The 14,642-nt window shown below is 39.9% G+C and overlaps 1 protein-coding gene across 1 annotated transcript in view; it reads right to left on the bottom strand.

Moving 5' to 3' along the window:
- LOC126910624 (intersectin-2-like) overlaps positions 1 to 14,636 on the bottom strand; it is a 37,827-nt gene extending 23,191 nt beyond the window's left edge. Inside the window, 15 exon segments of the mRNA XM_050700671.1 lie at positions 62 to 139; positions 730 to 841; positions 1,657 to 1,839; positions 2,834 to 2,898; positions 3,840 to 3,950; positions 4,509 to 4,638; positions 5,587 to 5,689; positions 6,899 to 7,050; positions 8,462 to 8,555; positions 9,166 to 9,674; positions 9,676 to 9,865; positions 10,836 to 10,917; positions 11,707 to 11,805; positions 13,010 to 13,136; positions 14,478 to 14,636. Coding sequence (XP_050556628.1) covers positions 62 to 139; positions 730 to 841; positions 1,657 to 1,839; positions 2,834 to 2,898; positions 3,840 to 3,950; positions 4,509 to 4,638; positions 5,587 to 5,689; positions 6,899 to 7,050; positions 8,462 to 8,555; positions 9,166 to 9,674; positions 9,676 to 9,865; positions 10,836 to 10,917; positions 11,707 to 11,805; positions 13,010 to 13,132 — 2,031 coding nt within the window. The 5' untranslated portion in view covers positions 13,133 to 13,136; positions 14,478 to 14,636.
- Between the last annotated feature and the right edge of the window lie 6 nt (positions 14,637 to 14,642).

The raw sequence follows: 14,642 nt of genomic DNA, 5'->3' as shown, positions 1-14,642 counted from the left end.
TATCTTCGAAAGTATTTGTTTCCGTACATAACTAAAAATTCTTAATATATTATATGCTCACCTTATCCCTCAGTTGTTTGAGAGTGATCTCCATCATATTCAGCTTCCCGTCTTCGCCTGCACCCTCCGATGCTTTAGCCTGTACAAGTAACAATCATATTCGATATACATATTTATTTAAAAATACATATTTAAATACTACTACAAAAACAGATATGAAAATAGGAGCCGACCAGTAGTAGGGGCATGGTCCAAGCTACCGGTGACTCCAGAGACAGAAACCTCCTCGCAATACGTTTTCAGGAGAACTACTTTCTGTATCAGGCCCTTGATCCATCCGCTTCACGCTAGCTTCTTAAGAAATTAAGTGTGGGAGAGCCATGCTTCGGCACTGCTGTGTCGGTTCGACCGGAGTGATACCACGGCCGAGCAGAACACCGACGTGAAACAACGCTTGCGTCGTTCCAATCCCCGTTTCTCCAACCACTAATTCCTAACCCCCGAAATACCGGCAACGCACTTGTAACGCCTCTGTTGTGCTCTGTGTCCATGGGCGGCAGCGATTGCTTACCATCAGGTGATCTGTCTGCTCGCTTACCGGCTTATACCATAAAAAAGCTGGTGAAAGGAGCCCCGCAGTTTATTATGTAGTGGGTTGGTGTTTCGGGTGTCCATGGGCGGCGGCGATTGCTTACCATCAGGTGAACCTTATCTCCTGAAATTTGGTACCTTGGCATCGAGTTCAGCTTTCTCCTTGTTCAGTGCTATTTGCTTGGCATTCAGTTCCTTCACGCGCGCCTTCAGCTGCTGCATTTCTGCCATACTCGAGTCGCGGTCCGACCTACAGGTTTAGGGGGTCATGTAGACATGTTGATGGGGTCTTATTTAATAAACACTAATCTTTAACACAAAATATGGGGACAATAGACATAAAATATAGGGACAATAGACATAGAACATGGGGCCAATGGACACAAATATGGGGTCAACAGAAACACAATATGGGGTCAATCGACACAAAATTTGGGGCCAATAAACACAAAATATGTAGTCAATAAACGCAAAATAAGGGCTAATAAACACAAAATTTAGGGGTCAATAGGCACAAAATATGGGGTCAATAAACACAAAATTTGGGGGTCTATAGACACCAAACATGGGGTCGATAATTATAAAAATATGGGGTCAATAGACACAAAATTCGGGGTCAATAAGCACAAAATATGGGGTCAATTATTATAAAATATGGGGTCAACTAACACTATCACTATACTAGAGACGGGATATTTACCATGTTTATTTATGTCTATTTGACATTTGTTTATTTAAATATGGCAAATATCCTGTCTCAAGTTCTAATGTTAATAAAATATGGGGTCAATATACACCAAATATAGCTTCAATATACACCAAATATGGGGTTAATATACACCAAATATAGGGATCAATAGACACCAAATATGGGGGTCAATATACATCAAATATAGGGGTCAATAGCCACCCAACATGGGGTCAATATACACCAAATATGGGGGTCCAATAAACACAAAATATGGGGGTCAATAAACAAAACTTTTGGGGTCAATTAAAGATTAAATAATTAAATACGGGGTCAATAATCCCAGAATTTGGGGGTCACTAATCACAAAAACGTACCTCATCCCATCAATAGTACACTTAGCGGCCGCGACACTAGTCCTCGTCTCCCGGATGTCCTTGGCCAGGTTACTGGCGCGCAGTACCACGGAGTTCAGTTCTGCTGACACACTCTGACTCTTGGCTTTGAGGGAGAGGACCTTTGATTGTTCCTCTGTACGCATCGCTTCTAATTCGCGCGTACTAAAACAATAATATTATACTAGTATTTAACTAATATTATTAAACACTAGCGATCCGCCCCAACTTCGCATGGGTGCAATGGTGATATATTATGCATGTATTATACATATAAACCTTCCTCTTGAATCACTCTATCTATTAAAAAAACCGCATCAAAATCCGTTGCGTAGTTTTAAAGATTTAAGCGTACAAAGGGACATAGGGACAGAGAAAGCGACTTTGTTTTATTTTATACTATGTAGTGATAAAAGAAGTTGGTTAAACGGTTTCAAACTGTATGAATGTTTAATTAGCGAGTTCTTTCATAGAAAAATATATAACATATATTAAAGTTGCACCCTAATAGAGCATAGATGGCGCTACGATTATCAAATTACCATAACATATAAATGAAGGCTATAATGCAAGTTTCAATTCGAGAGATCGACATGAACTCGATCGTGTTCCGCTCCACCATGTTATTGGTTGAGAAAATAATTTCGACCAATGACGGGCAAGAATGCGATCGAGCTCACTTCAAATGTTTCGAATTGACCTACGACGTTTAAATTAATCGAGAGAGCGCGTTTGGCGTTCTGATTGGCCGGCTCGAATAAACAGACCAATTAGACCACCGAACACGATCTCGTTTTGTTTACGTTCAACGTAAAGCAAACTCATAGGCAATGATTGGCCGGCGAGAATGAATTGTCTAGCTAGGTTAGATTATAGTCTGGTATAAAACAGGCTACTTTTAATCCCGCGCGTTTTTTGAGAGGGGAAAATCATCCAATGTCTTCTCCCGCCTTGGGCGAATCGAGAGCGAGTATCAGACTCTTACTGACTAAACACCACCCCGTTCCTACTCCTGCTTGTCGAGCCGGAGCCCCGGTAAACTCGCTAGGTAGTCCGCAGCTCCGGATGGTATAAAACAGGCTATTTTTAATCCCACGGGAATGCGGGTGAAGCCGCAGGTATAAGCTAATTACATAGATAAAGGCTGTATTGGACTTACCGTTTCTTCTCCCACTCTAGTTGGCATTGTCGTTCCATTTCCTTACGCGCTGCCTCGCGTTTTTCCTAAAAAGAAATAATAATAAATCAATAGACATAATAGACACGAGAGATAAATAATAGACATTTTATTATAACTATAACAAATCGACACCAGCAATTTATACTGCGCTAACTCAAAAAGCGTACTTTACAGTAGAGGCGTTTAAAGGGAAAAACGTGATAACTTTTACATTAATTAAGATACTTTTTTGAAATTTGCTTAATATTTAATTTATTCATTGTAATATCTCATATTTATATTTCCTTAATTATTTCTATTTTTTGATTTAGCGCAAGTTAGCCGTATATAAACGTAATTCATCAAAAAATGTTACATCTTATACACGTCTAACTAACGTTAGCGTAGTGTAGTACGGGACGTCGTAGTGCATGATCAATCATCTGATGCATATTTCAATATTTTATAAAGAACATGTACTTACTTACAAAAAGAATAGTCAACGTACCATTAATAAACTAATTAATACGTTAACACATAAGTATTTACTATGTAAAAGTCGCTAAGTCGTTCATTTTACAAACGAACAAGTATACACACGCACGCACTAAACTACGCTAACTATGAGTTAGTGCAGTGTTGCACGGATTTTGACCAAAGTAATCCGCGCGCACACTCCGCTAATAATAGTTGGCGTAATATAAATCGAGTGATTTCAAAAAGTACCTTTACTTAGCGTTTTATAAGATTTGTAACTTTCTTATTTTTGCATATTTCTTCTCAATTTTTTTATGACGTATGTAAACACACATTTTAAGCAACTTGGCATAAAAAAAGTTTTTTCCAAATTTCGAGTTAGCGTAGTATAAATTGCTGGTGTCGAAATTGTTGTTTCGGGTCTGGGTATCATGTGTATGTAAACTTGTATGTTTGTAAACGCACCCACGACACAGGAGGAAATACTATTGTTAAGCAATATTTTATTTAAAAGAGAGAAATTACTTACTTGTTCTTCCTTCTGCTTCCGAAGTAGCTCTTCTTGTTCACGCTTCTGAGCTTCTAGACGTAGCTTCTCTCGCTTCTCCGCTTCCTCGCGTTCTTTGCGCTCTCTTTCAGCCTAATATTAAAAAAAAAAAATAGTAAAAATGATCTGAAACTATTATATTTACGTAAAAAACATTGAATTTAATTTCATTTTAGAACTAAAGTATGTATATTAAATAAAAAGCATATTTTTATTACCTCTGCCTCCTACAGAAAGCGTTGAAAATAGAGAAAAAACATTAATTAAATATAATTTCATAATAAATACATTACATAAATACATAACCTCACGCCTGTCTCCCATGGGGGTAGGCAGAGACAATGGAACGTCAATTACTACGAATCTTACATACTTCTTTCGCTTCATCAACAGTCATCAGTCTTTTCATGCATGCTCGTCGGTTAAGGGTACTTTTAATTTAGCCCTTCTTTAATATATCGCCAATCTGGTCGCTATATGTCCATCTACAGACGGTCCCACTCATATTCGCCTTGTATATTTCTTTCGTAAATCTACTTTCATGCCTTGAACAGTTCAGTTATGTCGCTGAAGAGGGCGTAGTTGAGCTAGCAGTGGGGTTTAAGCACACTTAATCCCCACGCTTGGTAAAAGAGATGGTGATTAAATTACCTTCTCCTTCATAGCAGCGTCAGCTAGCTGTGACCGTCTCCTCTCTAACTCTGCCTGTCCCCTCGCCATGTTTTCCCTCCTTCTCTCTTCGTAGGACTTCGCGCTAGTATTCGATGAGACTGAGTCGCGTCTGAAATAGAGAAAAGAAGAGATTACCTTATTTGAGTTTGTGTAAAGGCAAAACGAGCTGCGGACAACGTAACAGGGGGCCTACTCCGGTTCTCGAATCCAAAGTTTCGTTTAATCTTCGGCCGTAGGTTTTATTGATTTACTAATAGAATTACTTGAAATAACGTTTTATTTTTAATTTCATATCAAAATATTTATTTATCTTTATTTAATTCGTTCATTTATGTTCACAAAAGTTCGCAATTAATAGAATTTTGTAGTATGTAATCTGCGAAGTTTTTTCGTTCGTTGAATTAAAGTAGGCCTCCAGGTTACCGGGGCTCCGACTCGAAAAGCAGGAGAAGGAACGGGGTGGTTTTTAGTCAGTAAGAGTCTGACACTCCCTCTCGCCTCGCCCAAGGCGGGAGAAGTCATTGGATGATTTTCCCCTCAAAAGAAAGGCAAAACGGCTGAAAGTATCGGGTTGAAATTTGAAACAGGGGTAGATTATGGTCTGGAATAATACATAGGCTACGGACGAAGCCGCTGATAGAAGCTAGTTCATTAAAATAACAATAATATTAGTTATATGAGTGAGGTTACCGAAGGCCCAATTACTCCCTTCCCCAATGTTCCCACTCTCCAACAACCCCTAAATTCCTAACCACTTGTAACGCCTCTGGCGTTTTGGGTGTCCATTGGCGGCGGCGATTGTTTACCATCAGGTGATCCGTCTGCTCGTTTACCGGCTTATACCATAAAAAATACTATTAAGTTTATATCTTTAAGATTAGGAAGGGGGTAATTGAGCCTCCGGTAACCTCACTCACACAACGCTGTGGTTGTTTCACGTCGGTGTACAGCTCGGCCGTGGTATCACTCCGGTCGAGCCGACACAGCAGTGCCGAAGCATGGCGAGCACACACTTAAAAGTGTCCGTTTTAAAACTAATTTCTATTGAAAATCTTACCGGAATGTAGGTGGTATCAGCTCTGGAGGTAGCTTCGCCGGTACAGGTTCACCTTGCGTCGCCTTCTCACATAAATACATCGCCAGGACGAATTCCTCACAGCCTGCGAGAAAAATAACAAAGATATGTAATATGTTTGTTATTGCGATAAAAATAAAACTAATGAGTATACAAAAAACGTTTCTTCGGGAAAGTTGTTTGTAATCATAAGTACAATCAAGTGTTCAAATATCGTCCACTAATTACCAGTCACCCTATATATTATTTTTTTTAATTAAATTGTACTGGGTGGTTGTACATTCGTGAGTCACTTGGGGCCAGTAGAATACCAGCTGTCATGCACATCGACACTATTTCACCGCAGACTTGGAAAATCCGGAGCTGCGGACTACCTAGCGGGTTACCGGGGCTCCGGCTCGAAAAGCAGGAGAAGGAACGGGGTGGTTTTTATTCAGTAAGAGTCTGACACTCCCTCTCGCCTCGCCCAAAGTGGGAGAAGTCATTGGATGATTTTCCCCCTCAAAAAAAGACTTGGAAAATACGTATAAAATCCATACAATACTAAATTATTATTATCAAATCTTTGCATAAACTGTACTACACACATGTCATTTGTTTTTTTTTACATGTGAAATAAATGTATTTTCTTTCTTACTTTCTATTTGTTGACATTTTAATAATATGTACTAAACAAACTGACTGCCTCGTTGGTCGAGTGGTTGCAAGTGCGACTGCCGAACAAGGGGTCTCGGGTTCGATTCCCGAGTCGGGCAAAGTTTTACTGGACTTTTTTCGAGTTTTCGAAAAAAATCTCGGTAAATAATTAAATTAAAAAAAACAACTCTTGCTTTTCGAGCATGCATTCTATATTTTTATTAATTTTGTGTTTCAAACGTGCTTTGGTAGTCCAAATAAATAAACGATTACGACTTATGCTTTGAAGGAACTTGAACAACAAAGAGCTAGTATTTCATAATAATAAGTATAGATATTTTTCACGACAAATTGAATGCGTTCAAAACTTTTTTGTTGCGTCACAACGTAACATTGTTGTTAAGCACCTAATTCCCTTAATTGTTTTTTACATCTTTACTTATGTTTATATTTAGTTAGTTTAGGTACCTTTATTATCTTGGGTACCTACCTTATTTCATCTTTGCAAAATCCGAAGCATTGTTTATTGTGAAAGTTGTGTACATTTGTAATTGGATGTCAGATTCACTCAATGTTTAATATTAAGGCTATTATTTTATACTTTATTGATCTGTTGTCTGTATCTGTACCTTTTTTAATAAAAAAAAAAAATACTCACCCAGTTTCCCGTCAGAGTCTAGATCAGCTAGTGCCCAGATCTGAGCTAGTGCTTGCTGCGCGAGCCTAGACTGCAGCATTATAGAGCGGGCCTGGGCGCCAGATACTGAACCAGTCTTCGCTCGGTCTGTAGCGTTGAACAGTTGAGTGTATCTGAGAAAAAATAACACATTAATATTATAATTTCTTCTTCTTCTTCACGCCTTTAACCCGTTGTCTGTCGGAACACAGATCTACGCGAGACACAATGTGTTTTCTATTGTGTCTTATATACAGACAGACAAGGGGTTAATCCTCGAAGGGGTAGGCAGAGGTGCACATTACGGCACGTAATGCCACTGTACAATGTACACCCACTTTTCACAATTTTATGTTATATGTCCTATGTAATAGGTGGTGAGTCGGTATATTGACATATACCGGGCACGTTTCCAAACTCTGTGCTACTACTGAGAAATTTTCGAAAATCCCAGCCCAGTAATACTTCGCCCGTCCCGGGAATCGAACCCGAGACCCCTTGCCCGGCAGTCGCACTTACAACCACTCGGCCAATGAGGCAGTCCTGTAGTACCTGTAATTAAATTAAATTAAAAAGCAAGCTTATTATTTATAGTTACTAGTTGTCCCACACTAGTATTTCCTTCTGTGTCCGTTTTGACTGAATATTATTTTTACATTGTTCTCATATAGTTGAAGCAATCGAAACAATGTAACCAAGTATTGTATTGTGAACCTGATTGGAAAAGAGTAACCTATGGAGTTTCTTGTTCGTTCTTCTCTATGGGAATAACATATTGGAACGAGCAAATAGAGCAACTAGAGGACTGAACGACAAATTTTTTTTGGGGGGGAATTCATCCAATGTCTTCTCTCACCTTGTACGAGACGAAAGGGAGTGTCAGACTCTTACTGACTAAAAACCACCCCGTTCCTACTCCTGCCTTTCGAGCCGGAGCCCCGGTAAACCCGCTAGGTAGTCCGCAGCTCCGGATCAGGCATCAGCCCTACTGGGCCCCATCTGTGGTGGTCTGATGGCTCTTTGAGCAAATATTACATCACTACTTACCATCAGGTGGGATTGTAGTCAAGCATTAGTTTTTGTCGAATAAAAAAATAAAAAATATATTATTATGTTTGCTTTGACGTTCAAATGTGCCTTCCCGGTCTATTTGTATTAAATCATTTTTACTTTGACTTTGAATCAAGTTGAAACTACTGAACAGAGCGCCAGCCGTGCGTTTGCTTTGTACGTGTAGCGGGTTCGATTCCCGCACGGAGCAACTCTTTGTGTGATCCACAAATTGTTGTTCCGGGTCTGTGTGTCATGTGTATGTGAACTTGTGTTTGTGAACGCACCCACGACACAGGAGAATATCCTAGAGTAACGTTTAAAAAAATAATTCCATCACACTCACATATTTATAGCTTTTTTAGGTGTAGCTGATATCTAAAAAAGCTAAAAATGTCTCTAGACCCCATCAAGTCTCTATATGACCCCCTAAACCTGTAGGTCGACCCGCGACCTACAGGTTTAGGGGGTCGCGTTATCTAAAAAATAACTTACTTTAGCTTCTGTGGTTGAGGAATCCCCCACTCCACGGCCGCAGGGGGACTCATTACTCCCATCGGCATCTCTGTAGGACTGGTCACTAATGAACCTGTAAAAATATGGAAATATCAACCTTATTGTAAGTTTAATTTAGGATGAAAATCGAAAATGCAAAGCGCGCACGTCTTTTATCCCCGAAAAAGTAGGCGGAGGTGCACATTACGACACGTAATGCCACTGTACAATGTACACTCTCTTTTCAACATTTGTATTATAAGTCTCATGTGATAGGGGGTGAGCCTATTGCCGTATACTGGGCACTATACCAGATTTTCACTAGGCACAATTCCTGTTTTTTTGTCGAAAATTTCTCAGTAGTAGCACGGAGTCAGGGGCCTTAGTCTGCTATTACAATTTTGTCAGAATGGTCGATCACTGATCAGTGCAAGAGGGACGGAGCTATGTAGGTTGTATAGCTCCATCCCTCTTGCACTGCTCAGACTAAGGCCCCTGGAATGTCCCCAATATATAGCAATAGGCTCACCCCCTATTACATGGGACTTATAACACAAACGGTGAAAACTGCCATAATATGCACCTCTGCCTACCCTTTCGGGAAATAAAAAAGCATGACATTGTGATGAGTAAAAGTTCGATACACATCGACCAAGCAATATAAAAAAACTAAAACAAAAAAAAAAAACAACAAATAAACTCACCAGGCTTCGACATGCTATCACTCTTCATCGCAGCCAACGGAGTGGAAGTGACGGGCTGAATGACCCCAGCAAGACTATTGACCCCAGAAGGGGGGCTGGTGACTAAAGACCCCACAGTTGACACCGTAGTCACATTAGACATTAATGGTGACTGCCCAGTAACAGGCACTTCGGGAGGCGAAAAGGCCTTATTTTGAGGCGCAATTGGTTGAATCAGAGGCTGATTTAAGTTCGAAAACGAAGACTCCATTGGTAGATTTGGGATCAAAGGCGGATTTTGGCCTATCAAGTTGTTTGTCGGTACGATCGGTTGAGGGGGGATCATTGGTTGAGTTAGAGGCGGGATAATTGGTTGAGTTAAAGGCGGGTTTATCGGTTGAGGCGGGAGTACAGGTTGAGTTAAAGGCGGGTTTATAAGCGGTTGAGTGTTTACTAAAGGTTGAGAGATTAAGGGTTGGGATAATGGTTGACCTGAGATTAAATCTGGTACGTTTGGTTTTGGGGGTTGAGGGTGGGATTAGAGGGGGTTGTTGAGTTAGGGGTGGGCCTACAAGGTCGCCTAATAATGATTGGTTACTTTGTGGGGCGGTTGGGAGGCCGGATATTAGAGGCTGTTGCGGCATGGCTGGCATGGGGGGGATTGGTGGTCTGATGGGGGCGGGGACTGGGGTCGGGGATGCGAATGCCGGTTTCGGGGTGGCTGAAACAAAAATTTTGTTGTTAGATAATAATGTATGATATTTTATACTACAATTTTATTTATCTCTACAATATAAAAATAAGTCGAATTTTCCATCCTGACGCTTTAACTCCTGAACGCACGAACCGATTTCCACGGTTTTGCATTCGATGGAAAGGTCTCGGGCTCTGTGAGGTTTATAGCAAAGAAAATTCAGGAAGAATTTTAAGAGAAAAGCAGGAAACCAGGGAAATTCCTTGGTGTCGAAACGGAGTTCGCCGGGTTTGCTAGTTCATACTAAATTATGATACGTAAAACATACTAGGTGAAACTGCTGCGTGTTTTAAAATTGAAAACTATAGCATAACTTAGCTCGGCTAACTCGGGAGTCGAACCCTGCATACCTAATCTATTATTATTATATTCCGATGCCTTCAGTTGTTTTGACGTGATCGAATAACCAACATACACACAAACATTCACATCAATACATAGTATAAAACAAAGTCGCTTTTTCTGTCCCTATGTCCCTTTGTACGCTTAAATCTTTAAAACTACGCAACGGATTTTGATGCGGTTTTTTTAATAGACAGAGTGATTCAAGAGGAAGTTTTATATGTATAATACATGCATAATATATCACCATTGCACCCATGCGAAGTTGGGGCGGGTAGTTTATATTTAGATAAGCCTAAGGTAGTTTGTATGTAACTGTTATTTTTATTGTGCAATATTGCTGTATTTATGTTGGTGACACATCTATACTAATATTATAAAGCTGAAGAGTTTGTTTGTTTGATTGTTTGTTTGAACGCGCTAATCTCCGGAACTACTGGTCCGATTTGAATAATTCTTTTTGTGTTGGATAGCACATTTATCGAGGAAGGTTATAGGCTATAAATCATCACGCTACGATCAATAGGAACCGAGCAGAGCGGGTGAAACCGCGCGGAAGTAGCTAGTAAATAATATTAGGAAGATTGATTCTCACCTGCGGTCGGGCTGAGGGAGGCGAGTAGAGAAGGCGGCAACACTTTCGGTATCTCTATATTGTGGAGTTTCAGGTTTATTATCTGGAACATAAACATTAATAACAATACAACGTCACGCCTTTTATCCCCGAAGGGGTAGGCAGAAATGCACATTTATACAATGTACATCGCCACTATGTAGTTGCCGTATAGTCAAAAGGATGTCATTCAATGACTTCTCCCGCCTTGGGCGAGACGAGACGGAGTGTCAGACTCTTACTGACTAAACACCGCCGCGTTCTAAGGGATGATTTTCCACCAGAGATGTCCTATGTAAGTAGGCTACGAAGATGTAACAACTAAGCTGTGAAATATGTCACCGTTTCCACTGATACTAAGCTATGTAGCTGCGCGGACGATGCGCTCGAGTATGCAATGTATCCATATTCCATAGTAAGGAACTCATCCATAGCACGCATTCATAGGTCGCATCCATAGCACGCATCTTTCCATATAACAACATAACAGAGTCCACCAGTGCTAAGCTATGTGTACCAATGAATATTGGTGGAAACCAAACACATCTACAGCAACGTAGCATAGCACATCTCTGGTGGAAAGGCACACTTAATTAGGGGAGCTTGATGGACCCAGGATCGCAATATCATTGGCGCGTTAACAAAACTCATTCTCTTGAGTCTCGTGTATTCTTTGCAAGAGTCTGTGTTTCCTGATGGGTATAACCTGGGTGTCTTCAAAGCCCAAATGAATAGGTTGCTTATGGGCAGACGTGCTCCACCGTAGGCCGCATCATCACTTACCAAACGTCGACCCATCAAATGTAAAAAGAAAAGAAGTCTCATTTTATACAAGAATGTAAAGTTTACAAACCTTGCAAGCAATGGAGAACTCTCGAAGATCCAGCTTGCCATCAGCGTTGGTGTCTGCCAGCGACCAGATCTGACCCAGGATGGGGGGCGGCAGCTGGGACTGTGGACAGAATGTTTATTGTTAGTATACCTACAGGTACCTATAGTTACAGGAGTCATTGGGGGAAGGCTATGTGAGGCAGTAGATGTCATGTGACGGCAATGCTCACGAAGTATCCAGGGTGATTTTCCGAAAAAAAAACACAAAATGTTAACGGCGTCATTATCCTCAACCAAACGTTAACAATTTTGCAGATTAGAACACAAAATTTGGTTTCAATAAATTAAGCTGTGACACTGCTCTCAACCAATCCAATAAAAATTAGGATGATAATAAGCTACCGCGATGCTTAATAACGCAGGAGATTAATGATTCGTTAAATAAAAGTTAAAGTTTTTTCCAAAAAAACCTTGGCGCAAATGAAACTTATCTCAGATTTTTAGTAGCCTAGTTCACAGTTATTCCTTCGAAATCGATGGCTCAATGTAAGGAATTACTGTGTAAGGAATATGCAACATCGCTTGCGTTGTATTTCGTTGTGCGAGCGAGGTTACCGGAAGCCCCCTTCCCAATCTTCCCTATCCCCGATTCCCTAACAACCCTTAAATTCCTAAGCTGGCAACGCACTTGTAACGCCTCTGGTGTTTCAAGTGCCCACAGGGCGGCGGCCATTGCTAACCATCAGGTGATCCGTCTGCTCGTTTACTGGCTTATTCCAGAAAAAAAAAATTAATCACCCAATTCCTGTATCTATTCACCCTTCGAATTCTATTCACCCCGTTTTATGGTACATAGCTGCTTCCGCGCGGTTACACTCGCTCTGCTCGGCTCCTATTCATCATAGCGTGATGTTTTATAGCCTATAACCTTCGTCGATAAATGGACTATCCAACACAAAAAGAATTATTCAAATCGGACCAGTAGTTCCGGAGATTAGCGCGTTCAAACAAACAAACAAACTCTTTAGCTTTATAATATTAGTTTATTAGTATAGTATAGAAGATAGTATAGATTGAATAGTTACTACTTGCTGTTACGGAACCCTTCATGGGCGAGTCCGACTCGCACTTGGCCGGTTTTTTTTTGTTTCTACGACGCATACAACCTTTGATATCAAAAAAAGTAAAAAAAATATTAAAATAGCCATAATTTTTAGGGGGATTCGACTCCTTCGACCCACGACTTTTGTCGATAAAATTAGATGTAGAACTCAGCCTTAACGGGTTAGAAGTCTCAACCCTATCACATTGTATATTATCCTTACCTGCAACATGAACCTCTTGGCCTGTTCTCCAGTAAGATGTCCATTCACGGGCCCGAGGTTGCGGAAGTGCTCCGCAAACTTTGCGTGCTCGTGCGGATGTACTATCCACGGGTCTGTCGCCATTGTGCTGTGGAATTATAATGTAGTTAGATAATGTGTGAGGTTACCGGAGGCCCAATTACCCCCCTTCCCAATCTACCCTATCCCTGATTCCCCAACAACCCTTAAATTCCTAACCCCCAAAAAGCTGGCAACGCACTTGTAACGCCTCTGGTGATTCAGGTTTCCATGGGCGGCGGTAATTACTTACAGTCAGGTAGTCGGGCTCTACTTGTTTACTGGCTTATACCATAATAAAATCTCTTTGTTTTTTACTCTGGGAGTATTGGGTTCTCAAAAAGGATGGTGAAATTGGAGTACAGTTTCATCACTTTCTGATAGAGGATGATCTTAATGTACCAGGTACCAAACCAATCCAGACTGCTTGCCACTACCTACTTAGAAAATTATTCTGCATGCCACTCAGGTGTAAGAAATTTATGAAGACAAAGAATAAGCTTATATTTAAATTAATCCTTAATTAGGCTTTGGAACATCAAATTAAATAGTTTGTTAGTCTGTCTGTCAGTAAAGCTAGGAGCTTGTTCCAAAGTGTAGCTTCAAATGGAGAAGAACAAGTAAGAAACTCCACCATTACTCTTTAAAAAACTACTTTTTTTACAATCTCTCTGATACATTATTTGTTGAAAATTCTCAATTATATTTTGCCCAATATCAAACCCAAGGTCTTTTCATTAACATTTATATTTGCTTCCATTTTAAAAACAGCGTAAAACAGTACTACTACTATTATTTAACAGGAAATATCAATTGACATAACTTTTGAACAATAAAATTAACCTGAATTTATCCTTTTTGATCATGTTTCAGTCAGTGGATCCTTTTAGGGGCAGATTCCTATTGTCAGGACAAGATTTATATGGAAGATATATTTGACTAATTCACCGGAATAGTCGGATAATAGCATCCGAGCGTGCGATTCACTGTTTTCCACAAACACATTCTTAAATAAGAAATATTTACCTAAAACAAGCTTTACTTGTGTTTTTTACTAAGAAATAACATGTTTATGAACTTGACTGTATTATGTAAGGTATATTTCTTAAATTTTCACCCCCATAAGGGATGAAATTACGTCACAATGTTTCAAACGCCCCTTGGTACCACCCCACAGTGATTTCTAAGGAAAACTAACGAAATATCACCTTTTAACCATATTTAACCGATTTTTCTACACGAAGAATCGTTTATTACACACTACACTCACAAAAAAACTAGTTTAGCATTGAATTTTAATCCAAAAACAAACATTTTTAGATGAATCTAGATAAAGGCACTTTCTAATTAGTAAATTGTGTGTTTTAAAGAATATAAGCTTGTTTTAACTGGATTTAAAGTGTGAACTTACGTGTCCTGTGTCCCTCTGTAGTTTTGTAGGATATGATACGCCCCACACAAGTTTTTTTGATTAAAAACAATACTTTAATCACGACTTGGTAAAATTATTGATCTTACTATCCTTCTGTCAGGGTTGCGTTCCAAACATTTATCTGCAGTGTGTGAAAGAGATAGG

Source organism: Spodoptera frugiperda, chromosome 19 (genome assembly GCF_023101765.2).
Source record: "Spodoptera frugiperda isolate SF20-4 chromosome 19, AGI-APGP_CSIRO_Sfru_2.0, whole genome shotgun sequence".
Classification (NCBI taxonomy): Eukaryota; Metazoa; Arthropoda; class Insecta; order Lepidoptera; family Noctuidae; genus Spodoptera; species Spodoptera frugiperda.
Note: the sequence above shows the minus strand (reverse complement) of the source record. Positions and strands in the feature narration are given on the sequence as shown.